The sequence below is a fragment of the Tauraco erythrolophus genome, chromosome 9 (genome assembly GCF_009769465.1).
Source record: "Tauraco erythrolophus isolate bTauEry1 chromosome 9, bTauEry1.pri, whole genome shotgun sequence".
Taxonomy (NCBI): Eukaryota; Metazoa; Chordata; class Aves; order Musophagiformes; family Musophagidae; genus Tauraco; species Tauraco erythrolophus.
Window position 1 is genome coordinate 26,482,274 of NC_141473.1, and position 22,647 is coordinate 26,504,920.

Sequence of the window (22,647 nt, forward strand, 5' to 3'; positions counted from 1 at the left end):
GTTAAAGTTAGTATGCAGAAGGCAGAGGTCGCATAATCAGCCAACTCTGACAGGATTTATCCCAGATGAAATAAAAAAAATCCAAAAAACAACAAATAAACACAACAATCCTTCATCTAATCCCAGTTAATGACAGTTATATTACTGAAGGGAAAAAAAACCCAAACAAATAAAGTTAGCCATTAAGCAAGAGCACAAGGAACAGAGCGCATTAGTTTCTCTCAAGCAGACTCACTCTGTGAACATGCATGAAACTGGATTTTGATCAGTCAGCTATCATTTCATTTGATTAGAAAAAGGTCTTTAAAATAAAATGTAGATGCGAGATATTGACATGCTTTCTTAGTCAACTTTCCTACTTTGAGCATAACATACAAACTTCATCTTGAAAAGCTATCTTCATTTCGAGGAATATGCTTATCATTCCTATTTTTTGTTCCAGAGGAGCCGCTAAGATATATATGCCAAAAATATATCAATGCCATCTGGAGTACAATGCAAAGCGGACACAAAAATAGACTGCACCATGTGCTTATAGGAAATGCACAGGATCTCAAAGCATTTGGAAATGTTATTGAAGAGTGACAAAGCCAAATATAGACATGGAGAGAACAGTATACACAAATTTCAAGTAATACGCAGGGAGTGACTCAGAAGCAAACCCCTTCTGTGACTCTTTTACATTGTAACCTTTACACTACGTTCTTACAAATAACCTGGTCATGTTCCCACTGGTCACAATAGTAAAGTTCCACTGAGTCTAGTGGGAATAGTTTATGATTCTTTCCATATGCATGCATGCATATATGTAATATCTCTGTGAGCACTTGAATCATTCCTCTCAAATCGGAAAGATTTAAACAAGGTAGTACTTATCTGTGTTACTAATCACATTTTGCACAGCTCAAACGAAAAAACATCCCACTTCTTACCACATAAGGTAAATTATTTTTCTTTATTTTTGTATTTCATCTTGAATAGTATTATAATCGTGTTATTATCCAATTTTAAACCTATCATTAGTGTACTTTGTGCTCAGTACAGCCAACGTTTGGGTATAGAAGCTATTTACCTTGTGAGCCTAGAACACCTCTAAAGGAAAAAAGTAGCCAAGTAATAAATAGTAAGAATCAGGCTGTTTAGTTTATATAATCTATATTTTTGTTTTAGTAATTTGACAGTGTTCCTTTAACTCTCTCAGCTCCTTGGCATAGCCAAATTTTTAACAATTTTCTCCCTTCTTCTGTCAGTGCACTGCTAAATCCATTGTTTACATCAAAATCTGAAAGAATGAATTAAATGACAGAAACGGGAAATAAATCTAAAATACACCTGTTCCACAAGTTAAAAAAATATGAACCTAAATTTTAGCAACAGCAGGATGATGAAATATTGTGCTGAGAAGCACTATTCGGCATCACAGACAATGCCACACAAACATGTTTGTATTATTTTCCTGCGCAGACATTTCCGCTTTCCAATGGAATGTTTTTTAGTATTTTGTTCTACAGTCTGATTAGAATCACAGAATGGTCAGGGTTGGAAGGGACCTCAAAGATCATCTAGTTCCAACCTCCCTGCCATTACATAAGACAGCTGATTGTTTTCAGTGAGGGTACAGTTCTCTACCATCTATATTGTCTATCTATTACTTGGCCACATTTTTCATACTAAATGTAAAATTAGATTACAGAAAACTTTTCTCTGTAGGCTAAATCACTTTTTTCTTCAGTTGTCAGGAAAACTACCTTTTAGATATCCCATTATCTAGGTCAGATGAGCATCTGAGTGACAGTCTGAAGTCAAATTAAGCAGACAAACTGGAAAAATAGCACTGTTTCCAGTGTTTCTGTACCTTTTCCTACCCCTGTGAAGGGGACAGTTGACAGTCTCCTTGTCTGAGGTACACTTAAAACTCCTAAACTCTGTGTTACAAGAAACGCTGGTGATGGTTGGATGAGGCTTTGAGCAATCTGCTGTAGTGGAGGGTGTCCCTGCCCATGGCAGGGGGGTTGGAACTAGATGATCTTTGAGGTACCTTCCAACCCAAACCATTCTGTGATTCTATGTGTGCAGTCTGCTCTGAAGTATTTAATCCAAACTAATCAACATTCATTCTGTTCTAAAGAGCTCTAGGATGACTTGTTAAAAAAAACTGTACTTTCAATGAGCCCAAGCTATTTAAAGTATGTTATGAGTGAAGTTTTCCGTATTTTCAACAGAAGCATGTTCTTAGAGCGCATCACTCCATTACCCTCCCTGAACTTGCCATAAAAATGGATTGATATGAAGCATTGCTACAATTAAGTGACAACTTGCTTTCAAAGTCCATCCGAATGTGAAACTATTAATCTCAATTATGCAGGAGAAGAAAGCAAGACTTCTCAGTAGCTGAGCTCCACTTTACCTTTGGAAATACAGGAACTAGGTGCTTGCTATACCATCTTGCAAAAGGGCAAGGGTAGAATCGATTGTTGGCATAGACAATCAATGCATTGGATAGAAACAGGTGTCAAATTACTGTCCTCTAAAGCACAAGTTAGACAGGGATGACTGACTAGCTGTGCTTTTGCAGGATACTCTCTGCTTACAGTTGTGCCCTGTACAAAAGGGCCCTAGAAAAAAACATGAAGCATGAGGAAACTTGCCATTGAGAAAAATAACTTTGTTATATCCAGTGACCATTCTCTCCTTGAAAATTACTTTTTAATTTATTTTACAGTAAGGCAACACAGAATGTTCCACATATTATTTTTCCTCTCTTTCAGGTTGCTACTTCTGAAATTACAGTGTAAAAGTCATTGTTCTATAGAAACGGCCCATAAAATTTTCATTGGTCCTATTTCAAAAAGGGTGAAAGTATTCCTCATTAAAAAACAAAACACAAAAAAAACCCAACAAAAACAACTGGTGTGTTTGAATATAAAAATTACACAGGTTGTCCAACAACTATTTTTTGGCGCAGCTTTGTAGCATTGTCTATAGGCTATAACAAAACTAGAACAATCTAACGTCCATTCTGCCAAGCACTCACTGCTCATTAATCTCACGAAATGATTTAGACGGTAAATTTACAGTCCAACCTTGAGTTCTGGAAGAAATGCATGTAGTTGCATTATTTATTTTTTTAATCTCTCAGTCTAAAAGTCTTAAGATTATTAAAACATTTTCAGAAAGCTTGGGACCAGCAATAAGAAAAACAGTCACTAGATACATAAACAGTAACTTTGATGCTTTATACCACTTCAGGCAATGACTATGTTGTATTGCATAAGACAAGCAAAGATGTACTCAGCAGTGAATGAATAGCAAATCTTTACATAAAATCAGAGTGTATTATCTTGTAAGCATCATATTTTATAGAGGAAGTATTATGTCACCAAACTGATGGTGGTGCCATTTTTAATGAAAGGCTGAAAGCAGGAAGGGATAGATAAATACTCATCTCGTGGAAAATAAGAGGCTAGGGAAAAAAAGGAATTTTCATTCTCTTGGGTGTTTGTGGGTTTTTTGGGTTTTTTTTTTTTTTTTATAATCTTGTAGTTGTGTAATCCTTTCTCGCTACTGAAGTCCATATTCAAAAAGAATGCAAAATATACTTTTAATTCTTTGATTTTCAAAAAATAAATTAATGAGACACTTTACTGATGATACTATTAAAATCAAGATGATCCTTGAAATAAGATGTTACACCTCAGCAAGCTAACCTTGCAGAGAGGTGGCACTGAAGGTTGGAAACTTGGTTTTTTTTTTAAAGTGCCCATTACAACTCAATATAAAGTAGTTTCACTTTCTGAAGAATGACAAGCTAGCATCTTGCATAATTTTCCCTGGCATTCATCAGGAACAAATTGCACTAAAATCAGGAATAGCAATTCTGGGAGGCTGTAACCATGGGGCAGGACAAGCGATAAGAACAAAGGCAAAGGAAGGACAAAGGCCAGATCTAAAACCTGACTCATGCTGCAGGACGTTGGTTTAAAAAAAGACTTGCAATTCTGCCTGTATGAGTCACAAGGCACGGGCCATAACTGCCAAAGAAACAATGAGCATACTATGAAATAAGACTTGAAAAGGAGTCAAATGTTTCAGTTCCAATCAACTGGTACGACATAATGCATTCCAGTCATTGAACCTTCTTTAGCCTTTGAATTGCACGAAGAATTTAAATAATAGATATGAGCAGAAACATACAGATATATTAATTACCAAAATAGCTTTTAAATGATACACCAAAAAAATTATATATGTGATTGTGGTCCAAGTGCAAAAAAAAAAATTAAAAATTACATTTTCTGACGAGACGGTGCCAAACTGCATAAAATATTTATGCCTGTCCAAGAGAAGTGATGCCCTTTTACTCAGTGTAGAGAATGATTCCTTGCACATGGTATAAATTTATATTGTAATAACAACAAACAGATTTTTTTCGTACCAGTTGTGAGATTAAGAATTTAGGCATAAAATTTCATAGAAATCAAAGATTATGGTGTTTTAACTGCTTTTTGGAAATACAGCTGTCATGTAGACCCATACACAACTTATTAGTATCTCGTATTTAACCCTGTGCCATTACTAAAAGAATAGTTTTCATTATTCAGTCTTGTATCACATTTAAATACAAAGTCTGAGAACTGCAAGCATCAATTCAGCACTAAGGCTGAATCAAGAATAAATCCAGTAAAGGAAGCAGCATTTAAAACTCCTCTAATTCATGTCAGACAGAAAACCTCTCTGTGACCTGCCTACTGAGAACCAAATTCTCGTGGAGTTTCAAGCACACACAAATGCGTGCGCAATGTTGCCAAATCACAGGCCAGTGTTACCAAATCACTAAGAACAGATAGGGAAAATTTCTATGCGCTATCAGAATAGATTAGAACTAGTGCCTAGAAAAGTAGGTGTCTGATATTTTCCTAGAAGATGCCGTTTCCTCCAAATCTATGTATTATTTCCTATTTTCCACTGAATGCAATGTATTTCTTATACAATTGCATGCATGGTGGATCATATATAATTTTCTTTAGATGAATTTCCAAAGTAAGAGCGAGCGTTACAGAATCCAGATGAACCTATCTTGGTTTGGTTTTATTTTCTAGATGTCTCTGCTTTTACCGTGTTGATATCTACACTTTGCCCACAACAGGAAGTAAAGTGAAAAAATGCAGAAGAATCCAAACTCAGTATTAATATGGAATTTAATAGAAAATAAAAGCTCAGATCACACTATTTTCTTTACAAACTTATCCCATCTCATTTGAATTATAATGCAATATTGACATATCGACACTCAGATGTTCATTGACTGCCACATCATCGTGATATATTGCCTGCCAACTAACCACTATAAAAATAACTTTTTTACGGGTAGCGCTGTCCTAACCACATATCTAACCATTACTAAACACTTCATTAACTATGCTTTAGTAATAAATATCTAAATTTTATAAAATTAAATTATATAGAATTATATAACTTGTATATCTACAATATACATTTTAATACTTAATAACAATTACCTTATTTTATTAACTGCATAATTAATCTCTTAAGTACATAATTAAAAAGTGAACTTCTAAATATCATATCTATTACCTACAGCAGCCTTTACCTAATAGAACATTGGTAAGAACCCCTAAAAGATTTAGAATTTCAATAATAGCTATGGAAGTCAGATGCTGAATAGAAAAGCGTCACAAAGGTTGAATTTTGAAAAAAATAATAAATATGAAGGTTGTGAAAGGCATTCAAATCTATTAGGATTTTATATTTATCCCACTGTGATTATTTCTTCTTCTGTCACAAGGCTGAAGAGACATTACATCCTTGAACTTCACTGACTCACTTGACTTACCTCAGATTAAAGCATCCCAGATCAGAATTAAGTAAAAGTGAGTGAACTGATATAATGTGAAAATAATATTCACTCCGACAGCACAGTGTCAATCCCATACTTGGCCACTAACATTATAGTTAACTCATAGCAATAAAAGATCTTTCCGCTAGGCTACCAAGGTATGTATCCACAACCTCTAAGTCTAGCATCAGCTGAAATTACTCTACATCTTAAAGCACATGACACTTTGAACGACTGAGGGGCTGCAGTGTGGATGAATGAGATTGGCACTAACTGCTGGATGTACAGTGGTTGGAAAGGAATCACTGTCTCTCTGTAGTACAGCATGAGCACACTCCTACACAAAAACTACAGTTCTGAAGGAAAATGTTCCACGCAGTAAGGCAAATAAAGAAAAACACAACCAACAATTAGAAAGACAATAAAGCTGATAGGTAATATACACTGAGCAGCAGAGTAACTAGGTGATAATGGGGAAATAACCACTGGAGAGTTTTGAGTACCTCGGAAATCTCATAATGCCGTAGACTAAACCGTTTTGCTCTTGGTCATTGTTTATGAGGGACTATAACATTTTCCTTTTGATTATGCAGATTATAGTCTCCAGATATTTTGACTTGAATGCAAAACCTCTTGAAATTGAACTTGAGATATAAGATATTTCATGGCCAGTTCTTTTCAGCTAAACGTCCACATTGATGCTACAGTATTATTATTTTTAATAAAAACAGCACTTCTTACAGGATAATGCTGAATAAAATGTGGTGTACTAGACCTGCCTCTGTACAGCACACTTCTATCTACCTTACTTTATAGAAGCCGATTTAAAAAAAAGGAAAAATTATTTCCCTGTATAAATCACCTATAACTGAAACAAGAAAATCGCTTTAGAAAAAAAAGCTATATACTAGAAGTTTTGCTTATGTAGAAAAAAACATTTTTTGAAGTTTAAATGCTATTTTTATATTAAAAGATGCATTATTATGGTTTTGATCTTTATCTACCATCTGCTAAATATTTTTATTAGCAACAAACAAAAGAGCTGATAAGGTCAAATAGGCTGCTTTTTCAATATTTCAGCTTATGACCTGAAGTAGCAGCCAGGGAGATTTCATAAGAAAGCCTACTTCTGGCAAATGTCTGTGCAATTTTGAAGACAAGATAAGCTTAGATATTTGGAACATAAAATACCAAGAAAATTCAAACTCTTTAGCTTCATATCCCTTTATACATATCAGATCAGAGAAGTCAGATTGGCAGAGGATTTAGAGCAAAATGTTTCATAACTAACATAAGCCTATATAAAATTTGCTAACACAATGCACTGTTTTTTTTCAAAAATAATTAAAAACTAAATGCTTGAATAAAAAAAGTGCACTCTAAAGTTTAGTAGCAGCTTATTTAACACTGCTCCATATTACAAAGCTCCCTGAATAGAAGAAACCGGGAAAAGCAGTAGAAAGATCCAAAAGCATGTACTTATGGAGAACAAGCAAATATTGCCCTCTGAGCATCACTAGCTTTATGGGCAAAGACTTTCCGTCAATCCATCAGGTACACCACTGCAGTGCAAGTAGTTATGGAGGAGTCGATAACTTCAGAGATGCTTTTGTGATGCAGAGAAATTTCCTTCCATTTATGGACTGGATTTTCTCTGCTGTGTTTCTATTTTTATTTTATTATTTAGAAATTGAGATAGTATAATACTAAACACTGCTGAAGGTGACAACAAGGTCAATGAATGCTAAACGTTTGGGCGTCAGCAGTGAATCAAGAATAAACTGCATAATGTAAGCATGGACACTATAAATACAGAAGTACTAGAGAACCTTAGGCATTCAGAAAATTGATGTGAAGCAAGTGGCAAACTAAGAAAGACACTGTTTTCTTGACTTAAGTCAACATTGTATGAAATTCTGCAAGATGGTATAAGTATCCTGCTGTCCAAAACCTCAGAAAAAGTCTTAAATACCTTAGCTGGAAGAAAACTTATCTCTATATCCCAAATTTTCCTTCTCTACATGTCACTTGACTTTGTATGGCAAATGATTGCAATTGCAAAAAGTGAATAGTGGATCAAGGAACATATTGAGGAAGAATGTAGCATTGTTACAAACTGTCCCTTCTGAAACGTCACATAAGCAGGAAGGTCAGAATTCTGCTCATTGATATCTGAAGCACGAGAAGTAATCTTACCTAATCCCAATGGGTTTTTGGTCTATCAGGTGATGGCCAAGCAGTGCATCTAAACAAACATATTAATGAAATTTCCACTTCTGAGTTTGGAATTATAAGAGTGAAAATCTTAATCAAATCCTCTCTTGACATTTCTTAGATTCATATATATAAAGTTGAGTGAAGAAATAGCCAAAAATGATTGTTGAAAGGATATGAATGATCTGGTTTATATAACCCTCCAGTCTTAGTCAAGTACAGAAGTTAATTCAGAGCTCTCTGATATTCAGTAAGAACAGCCACTGTTATGAACTTTCTAAAGTACTGTACGGAATTTCTAACTTCTAATCTTTCTAGTGAGATCTCAACTATCTTTGCATCAGTTTATATTAATTCCCTTCTCAGCAGGATTTGCTTCTGACTAATTCAGTCTTGCAAAAAGGTCAGGAGGAACATGGCTAGGTTGTGGGGGTTTTTAAAATTACTTAAACTGCATAATGCATCTTTTCTTAATTCCACATAAATCAAGCCTCATGCACCGCAGAGCAGAGTAGAAAACTGGTGCTGAGTTAATGAGAGCTATATGGACATCTCAATACATTCAGTCAGGGCTCAGAAGATGAAAGACATTCTTTAAGCAGTGTTACTGAAGTTAGACGTTAAGAAATAAAAAAATTAGCTGAAGCTCAAAAATGGTCAGCAGAAATCATAAGATTTATGTTTAAAATTACCAGAATATAAACTCTCATGTTCCAGATATAAGGACTTTCTGGTTTGAGACTTATGCAGAGACTAATTGCATTACTTTTAAAGTGAAAAATAGTGTGAACAATAAGCATTGAAAATTAACAGTTGAGATGACCACACTCTGTACCAACATTACTCGGATTCAATGTATTAAAAAAACAAAACAAAAAAAAAACAGTTACCAAGAAATCGGCAAAAGAAGATATCAGAGGGAAAAATGACTGGATAATGTATAATGAATAGATTGAATGCCAAAACCAGAAGATACTGTATAAGTTAACACACTATCCTAGAGCCAAGCCATGAAATTTTATTTTCAACTTGTCTTTCATCTGACTTTTAAAGATAGGAAACAATTGGTCAAATAAAAAAAAAATTAATCTTATCTCTCATATTACCATTCAGGAAAGTGTGCAGGTTAGTTACATGTTGTAGGTAGCTCAAGAAAATTTGGAAAACAACTAATTAATGATAATGCAATGATCTTTTTTGACACTACAGGTAACATTTTTAAATGCCCTTCATGCAAAGGAATACAAATTTCAGAAGACAGCATAAGTGAATTATGGGTTTTCTAAGCAGTTTGAGGAAAAGGGTTTTCTTCTTTTAGCACATTATTTCACATTCTATTAAAGATAAACTGTATGATTTGGGTAGCCTTCATTTGAGCAGAAGGGACTTAATCACAGAGTCTGAAAGACCATTGAAACCATTAGAGAATACAACAGCAGTCAAAGTAATTAAACTGATAATAAAGAGTAGGATAAAAAGAACATTAGAGTATTTTTTCACATAATATCTGGATGTTGAGAATATATTTTGATTAGATATGAATGGATATGAAGAGAAGAAAATTGCATAATATCTTACCAAAAAATGAAAAATGTGTGGCTATTAAGAGGAATTGTAGTGATTTATTTTTCAGCATAAATCCCATATACTTGATATTATCATCCTATTACTATTCCACAGCAAATGACTGAATGAAATATGAGTGAAAAAGGTAAAATCATTATTTATAAACTACTTGGAATTTACCAGTCCATCTATAACAACATGGACATTCCGTGTTTCTAAAACACTAAATTTGGCAGGACTATGATCATGAATGTTATGGACTGATGTCCAGAAAAAACATGAAATAAAACAGTAAGTAATGATGACAATGGACAATTTGAGTATATAGGATAATGTAAAGTCTAGCTGCTTATGGTTGCTTGTATAATACATGTGGGGGGTAAAAATAAAGTTTAGTTTACACCACAGAAATGTCTATCTGAAGAACAGATGCTGAAGAATATTAATATACTTTGAGAAGTTCTAAATATTTTAAACACAAAAGAATACTAAGTGTTGCATTGAAGGGAGGGTTGCCTATATGACTTCATCTTGAAAGACAAGGAAAAACTGATTATGGAATTCAAATTTAGGCTGTTTAAATGAAAATACTGATTATATTTACAGTTCATGAAAAAAACACCAACAAACATAAGTCCAAAATAGTAATATATATTTTGTATTTTAAAACATCTGATTTTGAAAATTATAGTTTATGAACTATATTAACCAACCTTGCACTTACTGCATTGCAATTAAAAGACATTTTAAACATAGCATTATATTATTAGCAGCAGTATGGTGGACTTTTCGGTAAAGATGGAGAAAAGGCGGAAGCATCCCATATATATTTTATTTTATTTTATAACTGAGAAAAAAACCAAGGATGTAATGATGCCTTCCTAATCATAGAATGGTTAGGGTTGGAAGGGACCTCAAAGATCATCTAGTTCCAACCCCCCTGCCATGGGCAGAGAAATCCTCCACTACACCAAGTTGGCCCAAAGCCTCATCCAACCTGACCTTGAAACACTGCCAGGGATGGGGCATCCACAACTTCTCTGGGCAACCTGTTCCAGTGCCTCACCACCCTCAAGGTAAAAAATTTCTTCCTTATATCTAATCTAAATCTGCCCTCTTTCAGTTTAAATCCATTGCCCCTTGTCCTATCACTACACGCCCTTGTCAGAAGTCCCTCTCCAGCTTTCCTGTAGGGCCCCTTTAGGTACTGGAAGGCTGCTATAAGATCACCCCGGAGCCTTCTCTTCTCCAGGCTGAACAGTCCCAACTCTCTCAGCCTGTCTTCATAGCAGAAGTGCTCCATCCCTCAGATCATCTTCGTGGCCCTCCTCTGGACTTGGTCCAGTAGGTCCATGTCCTCCTTATGTCCAGACTCCAGACACAGTATTCTAGGTGGGGTCTCACGAGAGCAGAGTAGAGGGGCAGAATCACTTCCCTCGACCTGCTGGCCACACTTCTTTTGATACAGCCCAGGATACAATTTGCTTTCTGGGCTGCCAGCGCACATTGCCGGCTCATGTTGAGCTTCTCATCCACCAGCACTCCCAAGTCCTTTTCCTCAGACCTGCTCTCAATCCGTTCTCCGCCCAGCCTGTACTTGTGCTTGGGATTGCCCCGACCCACGTGCAGGACCTTGCACTTGGCCTTGTTGAACTTCATGAGGTTCACACAGGCCCATCTCTCAAGCCTGTCAAGGTCCCTCTGGATGGCATCCCTTCCCTCCAGCGTGTCCACACCACCACACAACTTGGTGTCATCTGCAAACTTGCTGAGGGTGCACTCGATCCCACTGTCCATGACTCCAACAAAGATGTTAAATAGCACTGGTCCCAGTACCGACTCCTGAGGAACGCCACTCGTCACTGGCCTCCACGTGGACATTGAACCGTTGACCGCAACTCTTTGAGTGCGACCATCCTTATCCACCGAGTGGTCCATCCATCAAAACCATGTCTTTCCAGTTTAAAGACAAGGATGTCGTGTGGGACAGTATCAAATGCTTTGGATAAGTCCAGGTAGATGATGTCACTTGCTCTTCCCCTATCCACCAACACTGTAACCCCATCATAGAAAGCCACCAAATTAGTCAGGCAGGATTCGCCCTTAGTGAAGCCATGTTGGCTGTCACCAATCACCTCCTTATTTTCTATGTGCCTTAGCACAGTCACTTTAATGTGACTAAAGAGAATGCTAATAGACACATTTGTTAAAGCAGACATTTTTAAGTCATCATGTCTAGGTAATTTGCATCCAACAGTTTTAAAAACTCACTCTGGACTACTTAATGTTGATTTTCAATGAGTCTGGCACATATTCATAGATTCATACATTTCTAGGTTGGAAAAGACCTTAGAGATCATCAAGTCCAACCATCCCTAATCCCCATTAAACCATATCGCTAAGTAGATCATCCACCCTATTCTTAAACACATCCAGGGATGGGGACTCAACCACCTCCCTGGGCAGCCTATTCCAGTGGCTGACAACCCTTTCAGAGAAGAAATACTTCCTAACATCCAGCCTGAATCTCCCCTGACTAAGCTTATACCCATTTCCTCTTGTTCTATCACCCAACACTAATGTAAAGAGCCCTTCCCCTACCTCCCCACCATCCTTTCTCAAGTATTTGTAGGCTGTAATCAGATCTCCCCTCAGCCTGCTCTTCTCCAGGCTAAACAGCCCAACTCCCTCAGCCACTCCTCATAAGTTTTATTTTCCAGCCCCTTGACCAGTTTAGTCGCCCTTCTTTGGACTCGCTCCAGGAGCTCAATATCTCTCTTAAAGCGAGGGGCCCAAAACTGGACACAATATTCCAGGTGCGGCCTCACCAGTGCCGAGTACAGGGGCAGGATCACTTCCCTATTCCTGCTGGTTACACTATTCTTGATACACGCCAGTATCCCATTGGCCTTTTTGGCCACCTGGGCACACTGCTGGCTCATATCAAGCCGGTAGTCAACCAACACTCCCAGGTCCTTCTCCGCCAGGCAGCTCTCCAGCCACTCTTCCCCGAGCCTATAGTGATGCTTGGGGTTTTTATACCCCAAGTGAAGGACTCTGCACTTGGCCTTATTAAAGCTCATGCCATTGGCCTCAGCCCAACGATCCAGTCTGTTCAAATCCCTCTGAAGGGCCTCCCTACCCTCGAGCAGATCGACACAGCCTCCCAGCTTGGTGTCGTATGTTATGTCAACTATATTGTCTATAGGAGTGTCAGAAATATCCAAGAAAGTTCATGTTACGTTATTTCCATATGTTTAAAAGAACTAATAATCAATCTCAGACAAAGCAAAGAATTCTACTGCAAAGTGATTAAGTGGTCAAGATAAAGAATTCTATTTACGTATACATTTAGAAAAGCATCCTATCTCATTAGCTTTTCCATTAAATGTCATGTTTGAGTGATAAAGCTATAAATACTAATGTAATTTACTCAGCATTGCCATGGCACTCATTAAATACACCCAGAATCAAGCCTTGAAATGAATTTGGCATGTCTTCCCTGAAAGTTTTATCAGGGAATGACCTGAAGTCATTTAATACTTCTCCTTATACTCCGGACAAAAAGTAAAATCCACGCTAATGAAGATAACCAATGATACTAGAGGATGTAATGCTTGATAACCAACAGAACAAGCTAGTGACAAGCAGGACTTGGGATCACATGTAAAGCAGGATGGCAACAAACTATATGCATTTGTTTATAGGTAACTTAAGTCTGGAATTTTTTTTCCATTAAAGATGCATTCCTTCTCAAGTTTTTCATCTGAGAAGGAGACAGGGCAGAAAAGATATAAGAGGTCAAAGTAGGCCAGTCAGCCAGATAAAGTAGGAAGCACTTTTATTTAAAGCAACATAACTTGTATCAGCTATGATATTAACTTGCAATAGCTCCTCAGCATTCAGAGTACAATTACTTTTGGACCAAGCCTGCCACTAATTCATATAGGAGAAAATCAAGGTGCCCCCCTACCTATGGCCCCCCCCCAATCACAGCAGAATAGAAATAAAATTAATTTAGGGTCAATTTTCTATGCAGTATTACATACCATTCGCAGACAGTGATAGACTGGGAACAGGAGATTATTTAAATTATCCAGTTTACTTTGAATTCACAGTTGTAGGGAAGCAAGCACACAGTTTCTATGAGTGTCAGCTAGATGACGACAGGAACTAATGACACTTGAGACTAAAACTGTCCTTGTGTTTCTCCTCTTTTCCAATATCTTCTAACTTGTTTGACTTCTCATCAATGGAAGGGAGAGAGAGAAGCATATTTTCACAATTGCATGCAAAAATATTCATAAGAATTCATCATGAATGTTATGACAAATACATATTTGTCAAAAGATTACCTTTTGCTATTAATATTGTAACAACTCAGAAGCTCGTTGTTAAGTATCACTTTAACTGGTACCCTGTATATACCAAAATGTACATGCCCTGTGAAAACTAATCTGATCAAGGTATCTAGAAGAAAGCAAAACATTGTTGTCTTCAATACAACACAAATGTGATACAGACCATTTAATGATATATTATTGACAAATCACCAAGCAGATTGAGTATTCAGAATTATTTTCATCAAATTCATTCTGATACCTGTTCAAAGGCACTTGAAGTGTATAAAGAAATGTTGTAGCACAGAAAAGTAGCACATATACATAAAATAAAATTCTCCTAGGAAATTTTACAGAATTTAGCTTTTTTTATATATAGAAAAACTTAAAATATATGTAAAATCATAGAATCATAGAATGGCATAGGCTGGAAGGGACCTTAGAGATCATCTAATCCAACCTCCCTGTCATGGGCAGGGACGCCTCTCAACTAGACCAGGCTACTCAAGGCTCCGTCCAACCGGGCCTTGAACACCTGCAGGGAGGGGGCATCCACAACTTCTCTGGGCAATTTATTCCAAAGTCTTACCACCCTCGTACTGAAGAATTTCTTCCTAAGATCTAATTTAAATTTGTTCTCCTTCAACTTAAACCCATTTCAAAATGACACAAAATGCTTTAAAGCTGTATAAAATACATCAGCTTTGTAAGAAATATTGTAGAATTTGGATGTGTATTCAAATCTTTTGCCAATAGATGGCAGAAATGTACAATCCTTAACCAACAAAATCATTGCAAATGATTGCAAATTTAGAGTGCTAAGAAAGGGACACTCTTGACACCTGTGGATGCATCAGAAGACAGTAAACTATTACAAAGTTTTGGAGCTCATAATTCCTCTCTCACACTGGTATCCCTATAATTTAGTTACCAGAGCACTCATTTATGTCAGTATAACTAAGGTACAGCTCTAAGTTCCATGAAAATATATATGTTTTCCAAAAGGAATAAGCGTTTTGCAGATTCGAATATGATTTCAGACTGAGCTGTCTTGTAGAGGTTATGTCAAAAAATTCTACAGGGTATTAAAACAAATGTTTTCATGTCACAGATCTTTAACTAAAACTTCGTGTTGAAGCACACTTGCTGGATGGCCAGGAGGTGTTCAGCTTAACTATCTTAATAAGACACACTGCTTTTTCTTCAAAACCATCTATCTCTTTCCACAGAGGGAAATTAATTCTATTTTCCAACTCACAAAATAACTGAATGTCTACCAGAGATGCTGGAAACAGTCTTCTCAGACCAGGAATTGATACTGAGACTACAAGCCTCAAAGAAAATTGAGATGTCTGTAACAGGGCAGAATTTGAGCAAGGACTGGAAAATCACCACACAAAGAGATTTGTTCTCTATGCTGTGCATGTGTTCACATTTGCATCTGTTGTCTGTCTTCTTTTCCTCATTGTAAATCACGAATTATTTTCTGAAAAGCATGGCATCAGCAGCAGCCTAGACTCAAAGCGATGTCAGGGAGGAAGGATGATGAAAAAATATTCCTGATATTATAATCTGTTAGAAATTAAAGAATTTTCTATGGCTTGAAATCTTGTACAGTAAAATAGATGAAGCACATGGTCAGGGAAAGGAAATAGATGGTTTAATAGATCTTTTCTATCTTTAAATTCTGTGATTCAATAATATGAGACACTATCAAATCCATATATTAGGCTTTCTTTAAATTGCCATAGTTCTAAGGTTGATTGTTACTCATTCACATGCCCTTGTAAATGTGAACCTAAGACCGTATTTTACATGTTTAATCTTCCTCTAACAATACCATCCTGTCAAGGCAATCTACTACAATACAGTCTGCTCATAAAATCAATATTTCTTTTTCATAAGCATACAAGTACATGATAAAAGGCATTTCAGTTACTTGAAGTGCCTTTGCTATTATAGAAGATAGAATAGCAGTTCTAAGTGGTGTGGAGAGCGTTTGTAAGTCACTACTGAATACAACTGGAAGATGTTCATTTGCTGCAGGGCTCTCCAACTTGGCAGACTGCAAGCTAGCCAAAGAAACGAAGAACTGAATCTGAAATTTAGCTATGATACTCAGATCATGATGACTTTCTGTTAAAAAAAAAGTTTTAAAACAGTATTACTTCTCCCGTTGCAATTTCTTTATTTTCATCCAACAGCCCAGCCCATCCAGTCTGCTTTCACTTAGACTGTAAAGACAGTATCTAGCCTACACAATGCACTGAAATCATTCGGTTGAAATTAACTGTCAAAATTACCTGTAAAATCTCAAGAGCCAGAAATTCCACCCTTTCTGTTATCATTCTTCCCTTGGGAAGATTCTCTCCAGCCCACAGATACCTGGACTTGAAGTGGAGAACTGTCCTTCTAATAACTATCAGGAAGTTTCTTATGCAGTATTGTGCAAGAAATATTTATGATTTTATAAAGCCTAGCTTTAGTTTATGTGTATCTACACAAATGTTTTTGTTTGCAAAATAGCGTTGGAGAAATGTCAAGGGGATCTAGATGCAAATGAACATCAGGAAACACACTGATGTTTGTATTTACATAGTTTGAAATCAGAGCATAAGAAATTTTTATACCAACTCTCAAAGCAATGTATATTACTGAATTACAGATTCATTAAAATTTTCTTCCTTTTCTCTACTGTCCCTTCTATTCTTTCAATAATATGCAGATCATTCCATTTGCCAGCTGTATTCTGCTCATGTATTTCCTTTTCTTATGCTACCCTATGCTAGCAAAAATGATACCCTAGGAATCCTTTCTAAAGGATTTATCGAATCTAAAAATTTGACATTTTGCAGGTTTAAAATGCTGTTGTGCCTTCAGCTGTATATTAAACAGTGAACAGTCTACCATTCCTAGAAATCTTTTAATGGAAAAGCATAATCTGATTTGTCTTGCATATTGAATTTTGTCTGCATACTGGAAACCAGGTAGAAGATTTGAAACAACATCCTTTATGAATACTGATTCAAAATTTCATTCACATACAGCATTTTGAGATACAAAAATATATTTTATGAACAACTGAACACAAAAGAGTAGTGGGGAAAGTGGAAAGCTTCACATACTAAGAATTACATAATAGGTGAATGGTGGCATTTCTGAACTAGCATAAGAAAAGGAAAAAAAACCACTGGCTTTCCAATAGTATACATTAAAAGATGATACACTCAGACCACATGTCCTCTGCTATACTTCACATCCTTCTAGGAGCATTTAGTGCTCCGAAGGTAAAGTTTACTTTTGATTTAGGATGGTCTGGGGTTTTTACATTCTGTTTAAACTGTGTGTTCATACTTTACTGTCAGTTAGCTATACCAGGATAGTTCTTATGAAATCAGGAATTCGAGGAGCCGCGTTCTCGTGACTTCCATTCTGTATACTACTTCGATGAACTCATCACATCTGACTGACATCAATCAATAGGGAAATAACTGGAAAGACCCTGAGGTACAGTACATTCCAGACAATATATTGTATTTGGGCTCCTAAATGATCTTGAAATTTAAGGCACATAAAGGAATCCTGCTTATTCAGTAACCAGTTTTTAAAACATGAGAAGAATTATAAGGATACACTGAAATTTGAATGTTAAATGATTTTCACATTGCCTAACATTAAACACTAGCTATTTATTTGCCTTGCTAAAAGGCTAACCTCCCTGCAATTCCTATTTCCACAGGGATGCTTGGTGCAGAAACCAGAATTTACATGTTCTGAATCACCCTCTGCACAAGGATATCTCTCTCATTTACTAAAATTATATAAAAGGAAAAGGAAAAGCAGGCATCTAACCTGAAACTGTAAATAATATGGTCCAAACACCCTCCCTTCCCCTCCACTCATATGCCCAGTCCTGCCACTGTATTATGTACAAGAATGTCTGAAGCATTTGAGCTCTGTCGGTAGAGTAAATTTTGCCATCTCTTTAAAAGGTGTAAAGGAATAGACAATCTTCATTAATATACTTCAGTGTATTTGCATAAAAACTCTTTCATCACAGCATCTCAAAATAGTAACTTGCTGATCTAAATTACAGCTATGTCAGGGACCCCAGTAATTCACATTTTTGAATTATTTCACTAAAGTGAAAATCCCTTTGGAATAAACACAGTGGAAGCAGGTGCAAAGCTCAAACATTGTACATATGTCACTCCTAAGATGACTACATTAATAACAGTAAAATTAAAAAAAAATAAATCTGTCTCAGCAGGTGATAAATGTTTCAGGAGGATTCTGTGAGAAAACAGGCAAAATGGGACTATAAACAAGAAACCAAGAAAAAATTACATTGGTGTAAAGAAGAGAGATAGAAATCCTTTCAATCCTATGAGTAAATAGAAGCACAATGCTTTACTCCGCCTGCAAAGTGACATAAATCATGTAAAAACTATCCACCAGAAACTGCTAAATGGGCAAACTCTCTCATTATTCCTGTTGGTGCTGTTAGATTGCTATGTCATCATGAGTCAGTCAATTACGCAGTCACTTTCACAAAGGGTATTAATCTTAAATAATTATCTCCCTGCCTTGTTTCTCAAATTTTGTGGTTTTGCTATTTTCTTATTTCATATTCCTTTTCTATGGATCTTGTGATTCTAGGTTTTGCTCTTAGATTGAAATGATTGGTGATGAAGGCTATCTCAAAGTTCTGAGAAACTTTGACATGCCACATTCAAGTGCAAAAACACATCCCTTTAATTCACATAATGCAAAGAATCTGGAATTGAGTTATAGTGAGTCAAATCAGCAATTTTCTTTTAAGTATAAGCTTCATTTTTGTTTATATACCTTCTTTTTTATTTGATTTCCTATCATGATATGGAACTGTATGATATTTTCTTCTTCAAAAAGCATTACTTAGTTTTACATACATGACAGAAGTGTGTGATGAGGACATCAATCATACGAGATCTTTAGTGATCTTTTCTAGCTGTTTTACTGCTTTCTTCTTTGGCGTACTAATAACCACTGAGGTATACAGTATGAACTTTAATGTGGTTATATATTTATTAATCTCTTTTCATACAAGAGTAATTCATCAATGATTTTTGCATCTTCGTACTTCTGTATCAAGTTGAAAATATTATAATACTATAAAATGTACTCTGGTTTATTTTCCTTTCCATGTGAAACATTTAAGATTACCACTCTCTTCAGTTTTCAGGTACAATTAGTACCTGTCTTTCTGGAGAAATGGATTGTCAAATTGTGGTGTTTCATGCACTGTCTAATGACATGGTATTCACAAACTACACCATTTTTAAGAAGATTTCTCTGAATAAAAACTCTGAATTTTAACCTTCATTTTACTTAACTAGAAAGAATATGCAATTTGTACACGAACCTTCATATGCCACATTATGGGTGTTCTTTAATTGATTTATTTTGCCTGCTCTGCTTCATTTTGTATTCTTTTTCACATGTGGCATGTTCTTTTCTAATGCATTCATAGCAGTCCTACACAAATGTTCAGGCCAGAAAGTGTCTAAAACAATCTTCTATATCTGTTGTTTCTATGAATTTAAAATTTAGCTATATTGGCTCAAAACGTGAAGAAAATTTGTAGATTTCATTGTTGACAACAATTCATGGCAATCCAGTTCAGTGAATGAATTGTCTGGATTCAACTGTACAGGTTGTATGTAAACTGAGACAATTACATCAAATTCAATGGCCTCATGTTACACAGTACTTCCAAGCTGGAGTTCACCACCACTTAGAGTAGGAAATTAATGAATCAAGAATAAAATGGACTTAGTAAGTGCTTTTTCTGACATAACTCACTTGTCTGCTGAAATGGTAAATTCACTGCAAAAACAACTTTGGTAACATTCTTCTGCTTACACGATGCCAAAAGATAAAGAAATTCTCCATCAAAATGTGCAAAGTTTAAGTATTTTCTATAACAGCTATTAAAAGGAAAAACTATTTTACTTACCAAGCCAACTTCTGTTTAAATACACTGACACAAACACTGGAGGGACCGTGAAGAAATCTACTACTGAGTTAACTTCTAGCCAAAACCATAGCTTGTCGTTGGCTGCTATGAACTGAAAAAAAAGAGAGGGAGGGATGAAAGAATCAGACTACACTCATGGTGGTTGCAAGTATGTGCAATATTTTCCATTCTAAAATATTAAACTTCAAAGTTAGGAGGAGAAGTAACTGATATTTTAGGTCAGTACAGACAAAACAACATGTCTCACTGGAAAGAAGCCTGTATTGTGCATTGCTTCATAACCACACAGATTAAAACGAAAGGTCTAACTAAAGAGACATTATTTATATAATGAATTGCAAAATGTGTACTAAAAACCACTTTCTCCACATTTATTAAGAATGTAGAAGTAATATTAGAAAAGTGTAGGTACGTATAAAATATTCCAAAGTATATCTTCCTGGTAGTAGTCGCATCACGTATTTGCATTTCACGGATTTCTAAATACATGATAGCTTACAAAGAGTCCCATTATGATCCTATCCAAAGGTAACCACCAGGACGAGTCCTACAAAGCATAATTCAGGACTGCAGCAGGACTTCAGTCCTTCGAATTGTGCCATGGATGAGGTAATTTCTCTCTCTCCTGACTACAAAATCAGCCTAGGGAAAATGGGAAATTTAGATGCCAAGGACATCACAGTTTGATCTTCTTTAAACACACAGGTGAATAGGCAAGTTCAAACTACTATTGATATTCAAGAGGTAATTAAAACATATACTTTATATAAATATGAATTAAAATATACAAATAAATATACAATTTTAGTGCATTACGAAGGTATTTAATGGAGTAGTTACTTACTCATGTAAGTCTTAAAACCTGGACTAGTATATTTCAAAACAGTGCTTGTATTTGTTGAATTACAGACAATATCCATTGTCTTTCTTCCAAAGCAAATACTGGCATTGTCTAACTACTTCAGCCACTTAATGTTTTAGAATTACTTTATAACTTCAACAGAAAACGTTTATGGTGCATACCAACTTTTCTGGGATCCTAGAAAAGAATATTAGAAAGTGGACTATACTGATGCCAAGAATTTTGAAATCATACTTGAAAAAAAGACAGAGAACATGAGCAGCATTTGCCCTAGAGAAGAGTCAAAACCAAAATAAATTGACATTTTGTTACTCTGTATCAATATCAATGCTCCAGCATGAAAACTGAAAAAAAATAACCAGTTTCATTAGAAGCTTTTGATTCCCTTCAGTTGAATTTAGAAGTAGTGAGAATATTTGGAACTAAAAGCTTTTTATTATATCAATCAATATTTTCATAACCTGAAATATATGTTCTAATCAGCCTTTTTTCTTTCCATAAGGCATAACCTTTAGGCATTCAAAAACATTAAAGTGTGTTATTCAAAAATTAAAACAAAGTCTGTTGTCTATAAAGGTGTCTCATACTTTTCTATGGAAGTATGTCAACAGTTATTCACTTAAGTGATTAGTGACTAATAAAAGCCCATTCATCACAGAAGCAGTCCTACCATGCTTGAAGAGATATCATGTTCTCCTAGAAGCACTAGCAGAATTCTGTTGCTTCCAAAGAAGGATTACTTCCATACTTGCCATATGTCTCCCAGACCCTATCGCTTGATTACGGGCTAACCCCTGTAATTTGGACTTAGTCTTCATCAGCAGTTTGCAGACTTCACTTCTGAGCTCTCACATAGTTGAATACTAGCCAACAAAGATTTTAAAATGGATATATGTGTGTTTGAACACAAACCTCTTCTAGAAATGAAAATATGGCAATATTTAAAAGATTTTGAGTTGCAACATCATTTTGGAGAGAACAGATGGAGAAGGATGAGATTTTAAAATACTTCTTCAAATACTTTAATTTACCAGTAAGTCCTCACAGGACATATTTATCAGAAAAAAAACCAAAACACAAACAAACAAAACAAACAAATAAACAAAAAAAACCCACAACACAAAAAAAACCAAACAAACAAAAAAAAACAAACAACAAACAACAAACCACAACCAAAACCAAGCAAACAAAAATACCCAAACCCCAAAACTAAAATAACTAAAGTTACGGGATGCTTGTTACATAACTAGCAAATTCATTATTGATCCAACTCTTGCATCCACACAAACCAGTATCACCTTTTCCTTAGGAATTCCTGTTTAGTTCAGCAGGGCTTCTTGGAGAACTGAAGTAACACTTACATTAGCGTTTTAACTTAAATAAGGAGTACTAATCTGAAGTGAATCCTTATCATCTCCACTTATCATACCTGAGTTTGCATCACAAAGCAGTTTTGGGTAACAGATTTGTTTTGGTTGAAACTAAAAGTGAAAAAGGTGTTTTAGCAGTGCATCTTACATACAGTAACTGCTAAAGTGCATTCAGTCCACAGGACTAGAGTAGACTCTACAGTACTCACTATCCCTTTCAAAAAACAGAGTGTAGATATGAAAGTATTAGCATCAACTCTCAATATATTCTCTCTTATTGCGCTCTGCTTCTTGACAACATAGTCTAAGTTATTGCTTTCAGTAAGTAAGAGCAGCAAATACATAATTTTAATTCTCTTGGTAAGACCATACAACTTCATCATTAGCACAAAATTTACAAAGCATTTGCATACTTCTAA

The 22,647-nt window shown here is 35.7% G+C and overlaps 1 protein-coding gene across 1 annotated transcript in view; it reads right to left on the reverse strand.

Annotated features, from left to right (window-relative positions):
• The window catches only part of KCNMA1 (potassium calcium-activated channel subfamily M alpha 1), a 518,368-nt gene that overhangs the window by 184,112 nt on the left and 311,609 nt on the right, over window positions 1–22,647 (reverse strand). Inside the window, 1 exon segment of the mRNA XM_086616846.1 lies at window positions 19,976–20,087. Coding sequence (XP_086472972.1) covers window positions 19,976–20,087 — 112 coding nt within the window.